The sequence below is a fragment of the Macrotis lagotis genome, chromosome 2 (assembly GCF_037893015.1).
Source record: "Macrotis lagotis isolate mMagLag1 chromosome 2, bilby.v1.9.chrom.fasta, whole genome shotgun sequence".
NCBI classification, from domain to species: Eukaryota; Metazoa; Chordata; class Mammalia; order Peramelemorphia; family Peramelidae; genus Macrotis; species Macrotis lagotis.
Genome location: NC_133659.1, coordinates 195,818,900 through 195,830,533, shown reverse-complemented (window position 1 = coordinate 195,830,533; position 11,634 = coordinate 195,818,900). Strand labels below are relative to the sequence as shown.

General features: G+C 42.3%; 1 protein-coding gene across 18 annotated transcripts in view; it reads left to right on the top strand.

The window, feature by feature from the left end:
* GPATCH8 (G-patch domain containing 8) overlaps nt 1–11,407 on the top strand; it is a 131,273-nt gene extending 119,866 nt beyond the window's left edge. For all 18 annotated transcript variants that reach the window (XM_074224302.1, XM_074224305.1, XM_074224316.1 and 15 more), the window contains 2 exons: nt 1,025–1,155; nt 3,153–11,407. In XM_074224302.1, coding sequence (XP_074080403.1) covers nt 1,025–1,155; nt 3,153–7,020 — 3,999 coding nt within the window. In that variant the 3' untranslated portion in view covers nt 7,021–11,407. The remainder of the gene's footprint in view (nt 1–1,024; nt 1,156–3,152) is intronic.
* The last annotated feature ends 227 nt before the right edge of the window (nt 11,408–11,634 follow it).

Below are 11,634 nucleotides of genomic sequence, written 5' to 3'. Positions count from 1 at the left end.
CAAACTTCATCTTTTTCACAAAGCAATGTCCACTTTATATTGGGTCAAACTCCCTTTTCCAGTGTTGTTGTAAGACTGATATGTTTTGTTAATTTTTGGTTTTTCCTATTATCTAGCATATTGAAAATATCTGGATTCTGTCCCCTTTGAATATCGATGATGATGTGTCATGGCACCATTTAAAAATAGTTTCGGAAAACTGCATGATAATCTCTTGGAAATAAGCTTCCTCCGTTCTAGCAAGACCCTATATTCAAAATAATGTGACCATTGACAAACTTCTTTGACTTATCTCGGTCCCACACACACACACCTCCCTGCCCCCTGGAGCTTCCTCTCAGGGCTTTCTAAGAATGAAACACTACACAAATTGCTGTCTGTTTTCAGCAGACTGACTGAGAGAAAGTGGTCAGGTTGGTTAGCTGTGTTCATGATAATACTGAGAAGAACTCTCCTGAGACTCCATTAATCCATTAAACAGGAAAAGTCTTTTCAAACTAGAAAGATGGGGCAGCACTTTGTACTATGTAGTCATGAACTCTGTCTCTGAAACTTGTTCCCCATGTAATCTGTACATTGCTTTTCAAGATCTTGTACCTGGGTAATTTTCTGCACTAGCTAATCCCTTTCTGTTCTCTTTGGCCTATGTTATTAAGACTTCTGTTATGCTCTGTTTGTCAAATACTTTTATTCCCTAAAAGAGCAGACAATTAAACAGTCCCTTTACTTTCAATGTTCTGAGATTTGCTTGTTGCTTTTGAAATCAACATTTTATTGTGCAATATTGTAAATAACTACCCTGATTATAAATGCAGATACATCAATGGCCCTGCCAAAATTGATCAAGCATTGTTTACAATGACGTTCGGAAAGTATTTGTAATGTGTTCTCGGGGACCAAGAGACTCTCAGCCTTAGCTCAATATCTATTGGTTGGGGGTGGAGTTTCTGGAATCCCGTCTTCTCATTTCTTAGGATCTTCTAATCCTCTCTACCTACTCTTTCCTTGCTTTCTGTCATCACAGAGATTGAAAGATCTCAAGCAGAGAGAGTTTGCTCGTAATGTCTCCTCAAGATCAAGGAAAGATGAGAAGAAGCAGGAGAAAGCTCTGCGACGGCTACACGAATTGGCAGAGCAGAGAAAGCAAGCTGAATGGTGAGCCCTTCTCCCAGAGGGCCTGGGATTAGTTGTAAACTGTAACAGTTCCAAAGACTACATATTTTCTTGTCCTTGTTTCTTTTCATTTGTCTAAAAAAAGGTGGAGGTTAGACTGAGAGTGGTAATATCAGGGAATGTCTAGTTCTGAGCCTATTCTTCTCCTTCCCTCATAATCCCCATGAGTATGGCAGAAATGACTTTCGTCTTCATTTTATTGATGGAGAAACTGAGGGACAGAATGAAGCATTTTTGAACATATACTCTAGATATGCAATTACTAAGCAGAGATTACTAAACAATAGAAAATGCAGTCTCAAGTCTTGAAACAGGCTTCTTCTTCAGAGTTAATGATCCCGTGTTGTATCTACTTTCTCGATTTATTCCCCCCCAGGAATTTTTTTTTAATTTTTTTTTTTTTTTAGGTTTTTACAAGGTAAATGGGGTTAAGTGGCTTGCCCAAGGCCACACAGCTAGGTAGTTATTAAGTGTCTGAGGCTGGATTTGAACTCAGGTACTCCTGACTCCAGGGCAGGTGCTCTATCCACTGCGGCCCCCCCCCCCAGAATATTTTTGACACATAACATCAGAACTTGATGAAGAAGGAAAGACCTTAGGAGAAATTTTGGAGCGGGTTTGTTTTTTGAAATCTTGGAATAATATTGAGTTAAACTGTTTTTAAATCCCACTCAGTTCTCTAGTGACTCCTTATGGAGCCACAGACATTCATTCCTCTAGGGAGTATTGCTAGGGTTCTTACCCAAAAGGCATTACATTCAGCTGATTTCAACTGCAGGGGTTTATGTTTTTTGTCTTTTAAAAAAAAATTGGGGTGGCTAGGTGGCGCAGTGGATAGAGCACCTGCCCTGGAATCAGGAGTACCTGAGTTCAAATCTAGCCTCAGTCATTTAATAACTACCTAGCTGTGTGGCCTTGGGCAAGCCACTTAACCCCATTTGCCTTGCAAAAATCTAAAAAAAAAAAACCCATTATACCAAGCCACCTTTGTAGATCTTGGTTGTTTTCCAATTTTTGTTTTCCCCAGTGCAGTTCAGAGCTTTCTGTTTTCCCCAGAAGCAATATTCTTTAATAATTTGTAGTGAGTATCTGTGAATTCTACAGACTTTGGTACAAAAACCCACAAAGAAAATAATGACTATGTTTTGGCCTGTGGGATCCTCCTCAATTCTCAGAATCCCCATACTGAAATTCTGCTTTTCAGCATTTTTGAATACCTTGGAATGTCCTAGAGGAGACCATCTGCATAGATTAAGTATAGCATACAAGAATTAAACAACAAACTCTTGACCTTTGACCTCTGAGGGCATCCTTAGAGTGTCAGATATATATAAGCCCACCTTTAAAAAAAAAAGATTGAAGGAGCAGAAAGACTTGTAATACAGTATCCCTACTACCACTTTGCTGAATGAATTGAAGGTTAGTGGGTATCCTTTGAAAATATTTGGAAAATCATTGACAGTCTACCACAGAGTAAGATTATATTATGTGACAAAAGATCAGAAGCTGCAGAAACTAGTTCAAAAAACATTGAAAGGGAATATATCACCTGTGAAAATTTTGCACTGAGAATTGGGGTTCAAGGCACAAGGTTAGTGGAATGAGATATTTCCAGACTCTTGTGAGGAAGTTCTTATACCATTTACAGTGTACCAAGTAAGATATGTTCTATTAGCTACATAATTCTTTTTCTAATAATGGACAAGCAAAGATAAGAAAAGGGAAAGGTAGGGGTGGCTAGGTGGCACAGTGGATAGAGTACCGGCCCTGGAGTCAGGAGTACCTGAGTTCAAATCTGGCTTCGGACACTTAATAATTACCTACTAGTGTGGTCTTGGGCAAGTCACTTAACCCCATTTCCTTGCAAAAAATTAAGTGGGGGGTATGAAAACCAGACTAGAAGATTATAAGTAGTTTGTGAAACTTGTAAAATGTATCCTGGTAACTCAATTTTCCTTTTTTTCCAAATCATTGAATAGTGCCCTTGGAAGTGGCCCTATGTTCAGACCAACCACAGTTGCTGTTGATGAAGAAGGAGAAGATGATAAAGATGAATCAACTGCCAGCAGTGGCATGGGAGCTTCTGCTTCTTCTGGCCTAAACACTGAATTCACCACTGACAAAGGAGGTCCATTCACTTCAGTACAACCTAGTAGCACTGCTGGTTTGGGTCAGGCTCCTGTTTTGGCCCCCCAGGCTATCAGTTTTGGCATCAAGAATAATTTGGGGACTCCTTTACAAAAGTTAGGGGTTTCATTTTCTTTTGCCAAGAAAACCCCCGTCAAACTCGAATCAATAGCATCTGTCTTCAAGGACCATGCAGAGGAAGGCAGTTCGGAAGACAGCACAAAAGCTGATGAGAAGAGCTCTGACCCGGGAGCATTGCAGAAAGTGGGAGATTCTGACGGCAGCAGTAATCCTGAAGGCAAAAAGGAAGATGAAGATGGACATGAAAAAGATGGTGGATCACTTGCTTCAACACTATCCAAGCTTAAAAAAATGAAACGTGAAGATGGCGCTGGAACAGCAGAGCCTGAATATTACCATTACATCCCCCCAGCTCATTGCAAAGTGAAGCCCAATTTCCCCTTCCTTCTTTTCATGCGAGCCAGTGAACAAATGGAAGCAGATCATAGCACACTGCCAAAGAGTACCCCTGAAAGCAAAAAAAACAATTCTCCCAAGCTTAAGAGCTGCAGCAAGCCAGCATTAAGCCAAGTAACAGAAAAGATGGTGATTGAAAACCCCATGCAACAGGAGACAAATGTGACTGAGTCTGCTGAACTTAGAAGCAAAGCTGAAGCAAAGGAGGGCCAAATAGATGCAGGTGAGCAGAGTGGAGATAGTCAGCAGCTTGCAGAAAATCAAATCCTTGAATCCAGCCCTTTTAAAGAAGCTGCCCAGACTACCCCAGCAAGGAAAGAGGGTCCAGAGGGACCTAAACATCCTACTGGCCCTTTCTTTCCAGTTTTGAGCAAAGATGAAAGCACTGCCCTCCAGTGGCCATCAGAACTGTTAATTTTTACCAAGACAACACCCTCTATTTCATACAGCTGTAACCCTCTGTACTTTGATTTTAAGTTGTCAAGAAATAAAGATGCCAGAGCAAAAGGGATAGAAAAACCAAAGGATCCAGGAGGCCCCTCTAAGGAACATTTCCAGTGTTCTGATCCTGGAGATGTAAATAAGTACAAGGAAGGGGGGAATACAGGTCATGGTTCAGGGGAAAAAACAGATGCTGTGCCTTCAGGGTCAGCATGTAGTCTTCATAGACAGGAACCTGGGGAGAGCCATGGGGAAGATTTGGAGGACAAAGGCAAAAGCCTTCCCAGCAGGAAAGAGAGAGCTGCCAAGTCTCACCGACAGAAAAAGAAGAAGAAGCACAAAAAGTCCAGTAAACATAAGCGAAAACACAAAGATGATCCAGAAGATAAGGGCTCTAAAACTGAGTCTGGGGAAAAATCCAAGAAGCGCAAGAAGCGAAAACGGAAGAAAAATAAATCATCAGCTCCTGCAGATTCAGAACGAGGACCTAAAAGTGAACCCCCAGGAAGTGGCAGCCCTGCGCCCCCTAGGAGGAGGCGGCGTACACAGGAAGATTCCCAGAGGAGAGCACTTCCAGCTGATGAAGGGAATAGTGGCAAGAAGGAGGAGGGGAATGGTGGCAGCAGCAGTGCCCAGGACCATGGTGGCAAAAAGCACCGAACTGACCCACCTCCATCTGCCTGCCAGCGAAGAGCAGGTACTAAGCGAAGGAGCAGCCAGCCCAGCAGTGGCGATGAGGAAAGTGATGCAGCTTCATCACGTAGGCAGCACCAAAAATCTCCATCCCAGGACAGTGAGGATGATGATGAAGACTCCGGCAGTGAGCACTCCCGGAGTTGCTCTCGGTCTGGCCGGCGTCATTCTTCCCGCCGCTCATCTCGGCGGTCCTATTCAAGCAGCTCAGATGCTTCTACAGACCAGAGCTGCTATAGCAGGCAACGTAGTTACTCAGATGACAGCTATAGTGACTACAGTGACCGATCACGAAGGCATTCAAAACGTTCTCATGACTCAGAGGATGATTCAGACTATGCCAGCTCAAAACATCGATCCAAGAGGCACAAATACTCATCCTCAGAAGATGACTACAGCCTCAGCTGTAGCCAATCACGAAGTCGATCGCGGAGCCATACCAGAGAACGGTCAAGGTCCAGGAGTAGGGGTCGTAGTCGGAGCCGAAGCAGCAGCTGTAGTCGCAGCCGGAGCAAACGAAGAAGCCGGAGTACTACAGCCCACAGCTGGCAAAGGAGTAGGAGCTATAGTCGGGACCGTAGTCGCAGCACTCGAAGCCCCTCCCAGAGGTCAGATTCCAGAAAGGGCTCAAGAGGTCATGAAAGCCCTGAGGAAAGACGATCAGGTCGCAGGGATTTCATTCGTTCTAAGATCTATCGCTCCCAGTCCCCACACTACTATCGGTCAGGTCGAGCTGAGGGCCCTGGAAAGAAAGATGGCAGAGGAGATGACAGTAAAGGGTCTGAGCCACCTTCCCAAAATAGTTCTTGTCAAGCAAGGGGGTCTGATGGTGACTGCAGCCCAGAAGATAAGAATTCAGTCACTGCTAAGCTATTATTAGAGAAGATTCAATCAAGGAAGGTTGAAAGAAAACCAAGTGTAAGTGAAGAAGTACTAGTTATCCCAAACAAGGTCGGACTCAAATTGAAGGATCCCCCTCAAGGTTACTTTGGGCCCAAGCTCCCACCCTCCCTTGGCAATAAGTCAGTTCTTCCATTGATAGGGAAGCTCCCAGCCACTCGAAAACCAAACACCAAAAAATGTGAAGAGTCTGGCTTGGAGCGGGGTGATGAACAAGAACAGTCAGAGACAGAGGAGTGTCCCCTAGGCATCCTTGAGACCCCATTTGGACACCAGTGTCCAGAGGACACAGCAAGGCCCACATCAGCCCCACTTCCTGAAGAGCCAAAGCCTGAAGAAGGCGCTGCCGAACACTCCACAGCTCCTTTGAACACCCCAGCACTCCCTAACTGCTATCCGGGGGGGGATCCCACCATACCCCACAACTACCTCCCTGAGCCCAGTGATGGGGATACCCTAGAGCACCTGGACGGGACCAGTCAGTCTGTGCCCAGTGAATCCAGTGCCCTCCCTTTAGTCCCAGACATAGAGCACTTCCCCAGCTATGCACCTCCAAGCGGGGAAGCCAGTGTTGAGTCCCCTGATGGGACTGATGATGCCTCACTGGCTCCCCTGGAAAGTCAGCCCATCACCTTCACCCCAGAAGAAATGGAGAAGTATAGCAAGCTCCAGCAAGCAGCTCAGCAGCATATCCAACAGCAGCTACTGGCCAAGCAAGTAAAGGCTTTTCCAGCCTCAGCAGCACTGGCCCCTGCAACACCTGCTCTCCAGCCCATCCACATTCAGCAGCCTGCCACAGCCTCAGCAACTTCCATCACTACAGTTCAACATGCCATCCTGCAACACCATGCTGCTGCTGCGGCTGCTGCCATTGGCATCCACCCTCACCCCCATCCCCAGCCCCTTGCCCAGGTACACCACATTCCCCAGCCCCACCTGACCCCCATCTCTTTGTCTCACCTCACTCACTCAATTATCCCTGGCCATCCTGCCACTTTTCTTGCCAGCCATCCCATCCATATCATTCCTGCTTCTGCCATCCACCCAGGGCCTTTTACCTTTCACCCAGTCCCCCACGCGGCTCTCTATCCCACACTTCTAGCCCCACGCCCTGCTGCAGCAGCTGCCACTGCTCTCCACCTCCACCCACTACTGCACCCCATTTTCTCAGGTCAGGACCTGCAGCATCCACCTAGTCATGGTACATGAGTGGATGCACAGGGGGGAGGGACAAGTGGGGAGAGGAGGGGTGATGACAACTGATCCTCTCAAAGAGAAGGGGGCTGAGCCATTGGAACCAGTAAGTGGAAGCTGAGATGGGGAAATTTAACAGCCAAAGAAGTCTTGGCCTGCAAGAATGGTTTAGGATATGAGATTTGCATTGGGCTTAATATCAGGGATTTTTTTTCTTTCTTTCTCATTTCCTGTCTTCCCCCACATTGTTTTCAAATAGAGAACATATCCAAGTATTGATGCAGCAGCATCTCCCCACTGAAAACCCTTGTTAACCATACTCCATGTGCCCCCATACCCCTCCATTCCCTTCCTGGTCTTTGCCCCTCTGCCCTTTCTTTGTAAATTTACAACTAGCATTTCCTCCTCTCTAGACAATGGGTTGTCAATAGAGCACTTGTAATAAGCCCAACTATTTCATTTCCTGTCAGCAGTGCCCGGGCAAGCTGAGTTTTCCCTAGTGGGCAGTGGTGACATTTGATTAGAAAGCATCACTGCTTTGGGTTGGGTTCCTTGGAGATTGATCCCATGGTGACCGGACATTGTCCCAGTTGTGAGGTACAAACAAAGATATCTGACCCGAACACCAAACTAGTTAAACTCCTCACTAACAGAGAAAATAATTCCTCACTGCCCCTTGCCCTAAAAGAGATATCTACACATCCCAGAAAAGAAGATTCTGAATAGGGTGTTGTGAAATATGGATTTCCCTATATGCTTCCCCAGAGAGGAGCTTGAGTGTCTAAAGGGTATTCTTTATTCTTGTCATGTTGATGTTTCCTTCTTAATTTATAGGAATTTTTTTTAATGTAAAGAATTGCACTGAACTCTGTAAACGTAAATGCTGCTTTTTGTAGCTCATATTAAAAAAAAAGAAAAAAGGTTCCATATTTGTAGTATACTGCAATAATATTTTTTACAGCCAACTCTTAAGTGATCCTTGTTCTGGTGGCTTTGTGTAAATATGTTTGCTGTAGTTTAAGACACTTTTAAAGGTTGCAAAATGAGAACAAAATAAAATAAAAACAAATTTGTTTTCTGCTAGATGCAAAATGACTAAGCATGTATATTTTATCAAGCTCATGTATTTTTGAAGTTATGTACTATAAAATGTAAAAAAAACAAAGGGGAAAATCATTTAACAGGTTTTCTTTTCCTTTTTTTTCTGAGAAGAAATGTTGAGTAATTATAGTAAAAAATGCATTCAACACTGGGACTCCTAAGGAGCTAATGGATGGCAGCCAGTGAGAGGTATCAGAGGGGATATTCAACCAAGGGGGTGCCACAAGATATATTTATCTGTCATGTTCCAGAGGGGCAGGTCCCTAGGGCAACAGGCAGAAGGAAGTTGAAGAACTAGGAATTTCACTTTCTGGATGAGATAAAATCCAGAGTAATTATGTCATTCAACTTCTGCAACTCTTTGACCTATGGCTCCAGTTCTTTCCCAAAAGCCTTCCTAGTATTTAAGTCAGTCTGACTTTTTTTTTAACTGTGCCTTTTGGGTTCTAAACTGAAGCAGAAAGATAGGAGGAAAAAGATGGAGAAGGACCAGCTTTTTTCCCCTTTCTGAGAGGTGAGCATTTTTCTGTATTTATTACACCTTACAAGTCCTACTCACATAAAGTGAGATCTTTTCCTTTTAGAAATGTTGACAGAAAAGACTTTACCTGAGCTCCCCTTCCCCACCTCTCACCTAGGCTTTTGGCTTAACATGTTACCCTGGCCTGAGCTGGTGCTGAGGCTTCTCATCTCTTACTTTTAATAATGTTGGTGGCTCTTGCCCAACTCAGTCAACATTGCATCATGGCTAAACCAGGCAGGATGGCCACCTGAAAGGATGAGAAATTCATCTGGACCAAGAGTACTTCCTACATTTTTTCATCACCTTCACCATTACTCTTCTGTCACCCATCCACCAAAAAAACAACAACAACAACAAAAAAAACAACAAAAGCATTTTGAGTGGTAGGAATAAGTTCTAAGCAAACCTACAACTTTGACCCCTTACCATGATCTGTGCTCCTCATTAAAATAACAAACATTGCTTTTAAAATTAATAGCACTGGAAAAAATGAAATCATCTGTTTTAAGTGAAAGGACTTATTTTGTCTTTATTTTTAAGTTGATGTAAATATTTAAATGATATAAATGATACAGTATTAACATTTTGATGCTGCTTGCCATTAGCTTGTAGAAGGAGCCCATGGATTCTAGCAGCCTTGCTGCTTTTGTGGGGGCAGTTTTCTTAAACTCCCAGAATAGTGATTTAAAAAAAGGGGGGGAACCTATTCTACTTACAAGCATAACAGACTGTATTTAACTTTATCACATAAGATATATATATATATATATATATGCTGTAAAATGAGGGGAGAGAAAACTTTCTAATAAACCAGTGATTTGTGGAAACAGCATATTCTGTCATGATTCAACCCCTTTCACTTAGGATGGGGTTTGTGGGATAAGGATGGCATCTTTGTGTCCACCTTTAAGCTATCAAGGTGAAGAGTCAAGTCAAAACAGTTTGGATGATTTGGATCATATTCCTGTTGAACTTGCTCAGAACCCTTGGTAGAGAAAGAGGGGAACAACCTACACACATTTTCCTTGGTGGTCATGGTATTGCATTGTACTTTTTGTGGGGGACTCAAAAAATGACTTCCATTGACTTAAAAGTTTGGTCACAGAATAATGACGTTTTAAGACTCCATAATGATTGCCCTTCACACGGAGCTCTCCATTCCAGGCATGGATTTTTCTTTTGAAAATTTTTCCTCTGAAGCATCAGATTTTTTTTTATTACCTCTTAGTTTATGACTTTGCTTTCTAGTTTTTCCATCTGAGGGGTGAATTTAGGTTGGATTATTTGGCAAAAGAAATAGGAATATTTACTTAACTTTTTCCCTTATACATGTGTTCTACTTTTAACCAAAAGGGAACTTCTCAGTTGCATAGTAGAGATTGTATTGAAGTTTGGGATTAGTGTGCCTCTTTGATAAGCCTTGAATAACAGAGATCTGCTCTTTATGTGTTGTGGTCAGAGGGTAGGACAGAGGGAAGGATAGTAGAAGGAAAAAATAGAGCATGAATTGCTGAGGTGCCACTAACTCTACTTCTACTAAGAAAAATTTGACTTAGTTAGCAAACATTTATTGCCCACTGTATTCAAAATAGCATATTGAGTGCTGAAATAAAATGACTCCAGTTTTATTTTGGGGATGTCCCAATCTCAAAGGTGGTTAAAACCCCTAAAATTACATTCCTCTATGTGTCAGTGATACACTATTGTTTTGAGTCACATGCTCAAAACCTTGGAGTTTTTTCTAATAGCTTCTGTCTTGTCACCAAGTACCCTCAATTTTTCCCTCCAGATGTTCTATACTACCCCCTTTTTTAAAATTCCTCTTCAGTCATTCAAATCCATTTATGACTAGAGTACTACAATAGCATTATAGCTAGTTTTACTATTTGCTTCCTCCAAATCACTGACAATTGTGTCAGATTAATCTTCCATTTTAATCAGATTACCTTCAAGAATTGTCTGTCTCCACTTCCCTCAAAGTTCAAACTAACCTGTTTTTCCAGTACTTTTTGTAATCGTAACCCCTCTTACCTTATATTTCAGCAGCATTCTTTTTCAGTCATTTGACTCTCTTCCAAATGTGCTTTGCTCATTTCTTCCTCTTTTTTGCATGGAATACCCTTCACTGTCATACCTAACCAAAATTTCAAGTTGGTAGGAACTATTGTTCATCTACTTCAGTTCCTTGCAACACTCATGATAACCAATCCCAATGTCTTTCCTTGTAACATTGCTATTAATGGGGGATTTACTGTCAATGGAACCTATTGCATTGTTGAACAGTTTCTAATCGTTAGGAAGTTCTTCCTTAAATTGAGTCCAAAAAAAATCATTGGTATAAACCCCATTGATCTTCATTCTCTCACTAGGGTTCAACCAGAATCCCTCCTACATCCAATTCCACAAACATTAGGTAAGAAAAAAACTACTGTCATTGGCAGAAACACATTTTCCCTTCCCTTTCCTCATCTAGGCTACTTAACAGTCAAGATCCCTTGAAAAAGAGATAGCCAATCAATTCAAACCACTCTGCCTTGCAGATCCTTTTGGTATCGCCATGTAATTTCAAGGGCCCCTCATCCTTGACATTAACCTGCCTTCCCTCTCAGAATTTTAAGGCCTTTTCGCCCTCCCTGCCACTAAACTTTATGTTCTAATCCCAATTAGAATATGTGCTCCTTGAGGGCAAGGTATATTCCAGTTTTTCTTTCTTGTCCAGCACAAGTCCTTAATTATTTTTTTCATTCATATATATATATATATATATATATATATATATATATATATAAAATGAAAAACTACTGGTTTTGAATACCAGTACTGCCACTTAATAGCTGTGCATTTCTTTAGGTCTCAGGTTTATCTGCAAAATGACAATGATTATACATCACAGTTGTGAGAATCAAAATGTATGCAAAATGCTCTATATTGACCATTGTGATACAAACTAGCTGTTTATTTTGTACAGGAAACTTGTAATATAAAGATGAAATAAGACAAACCCT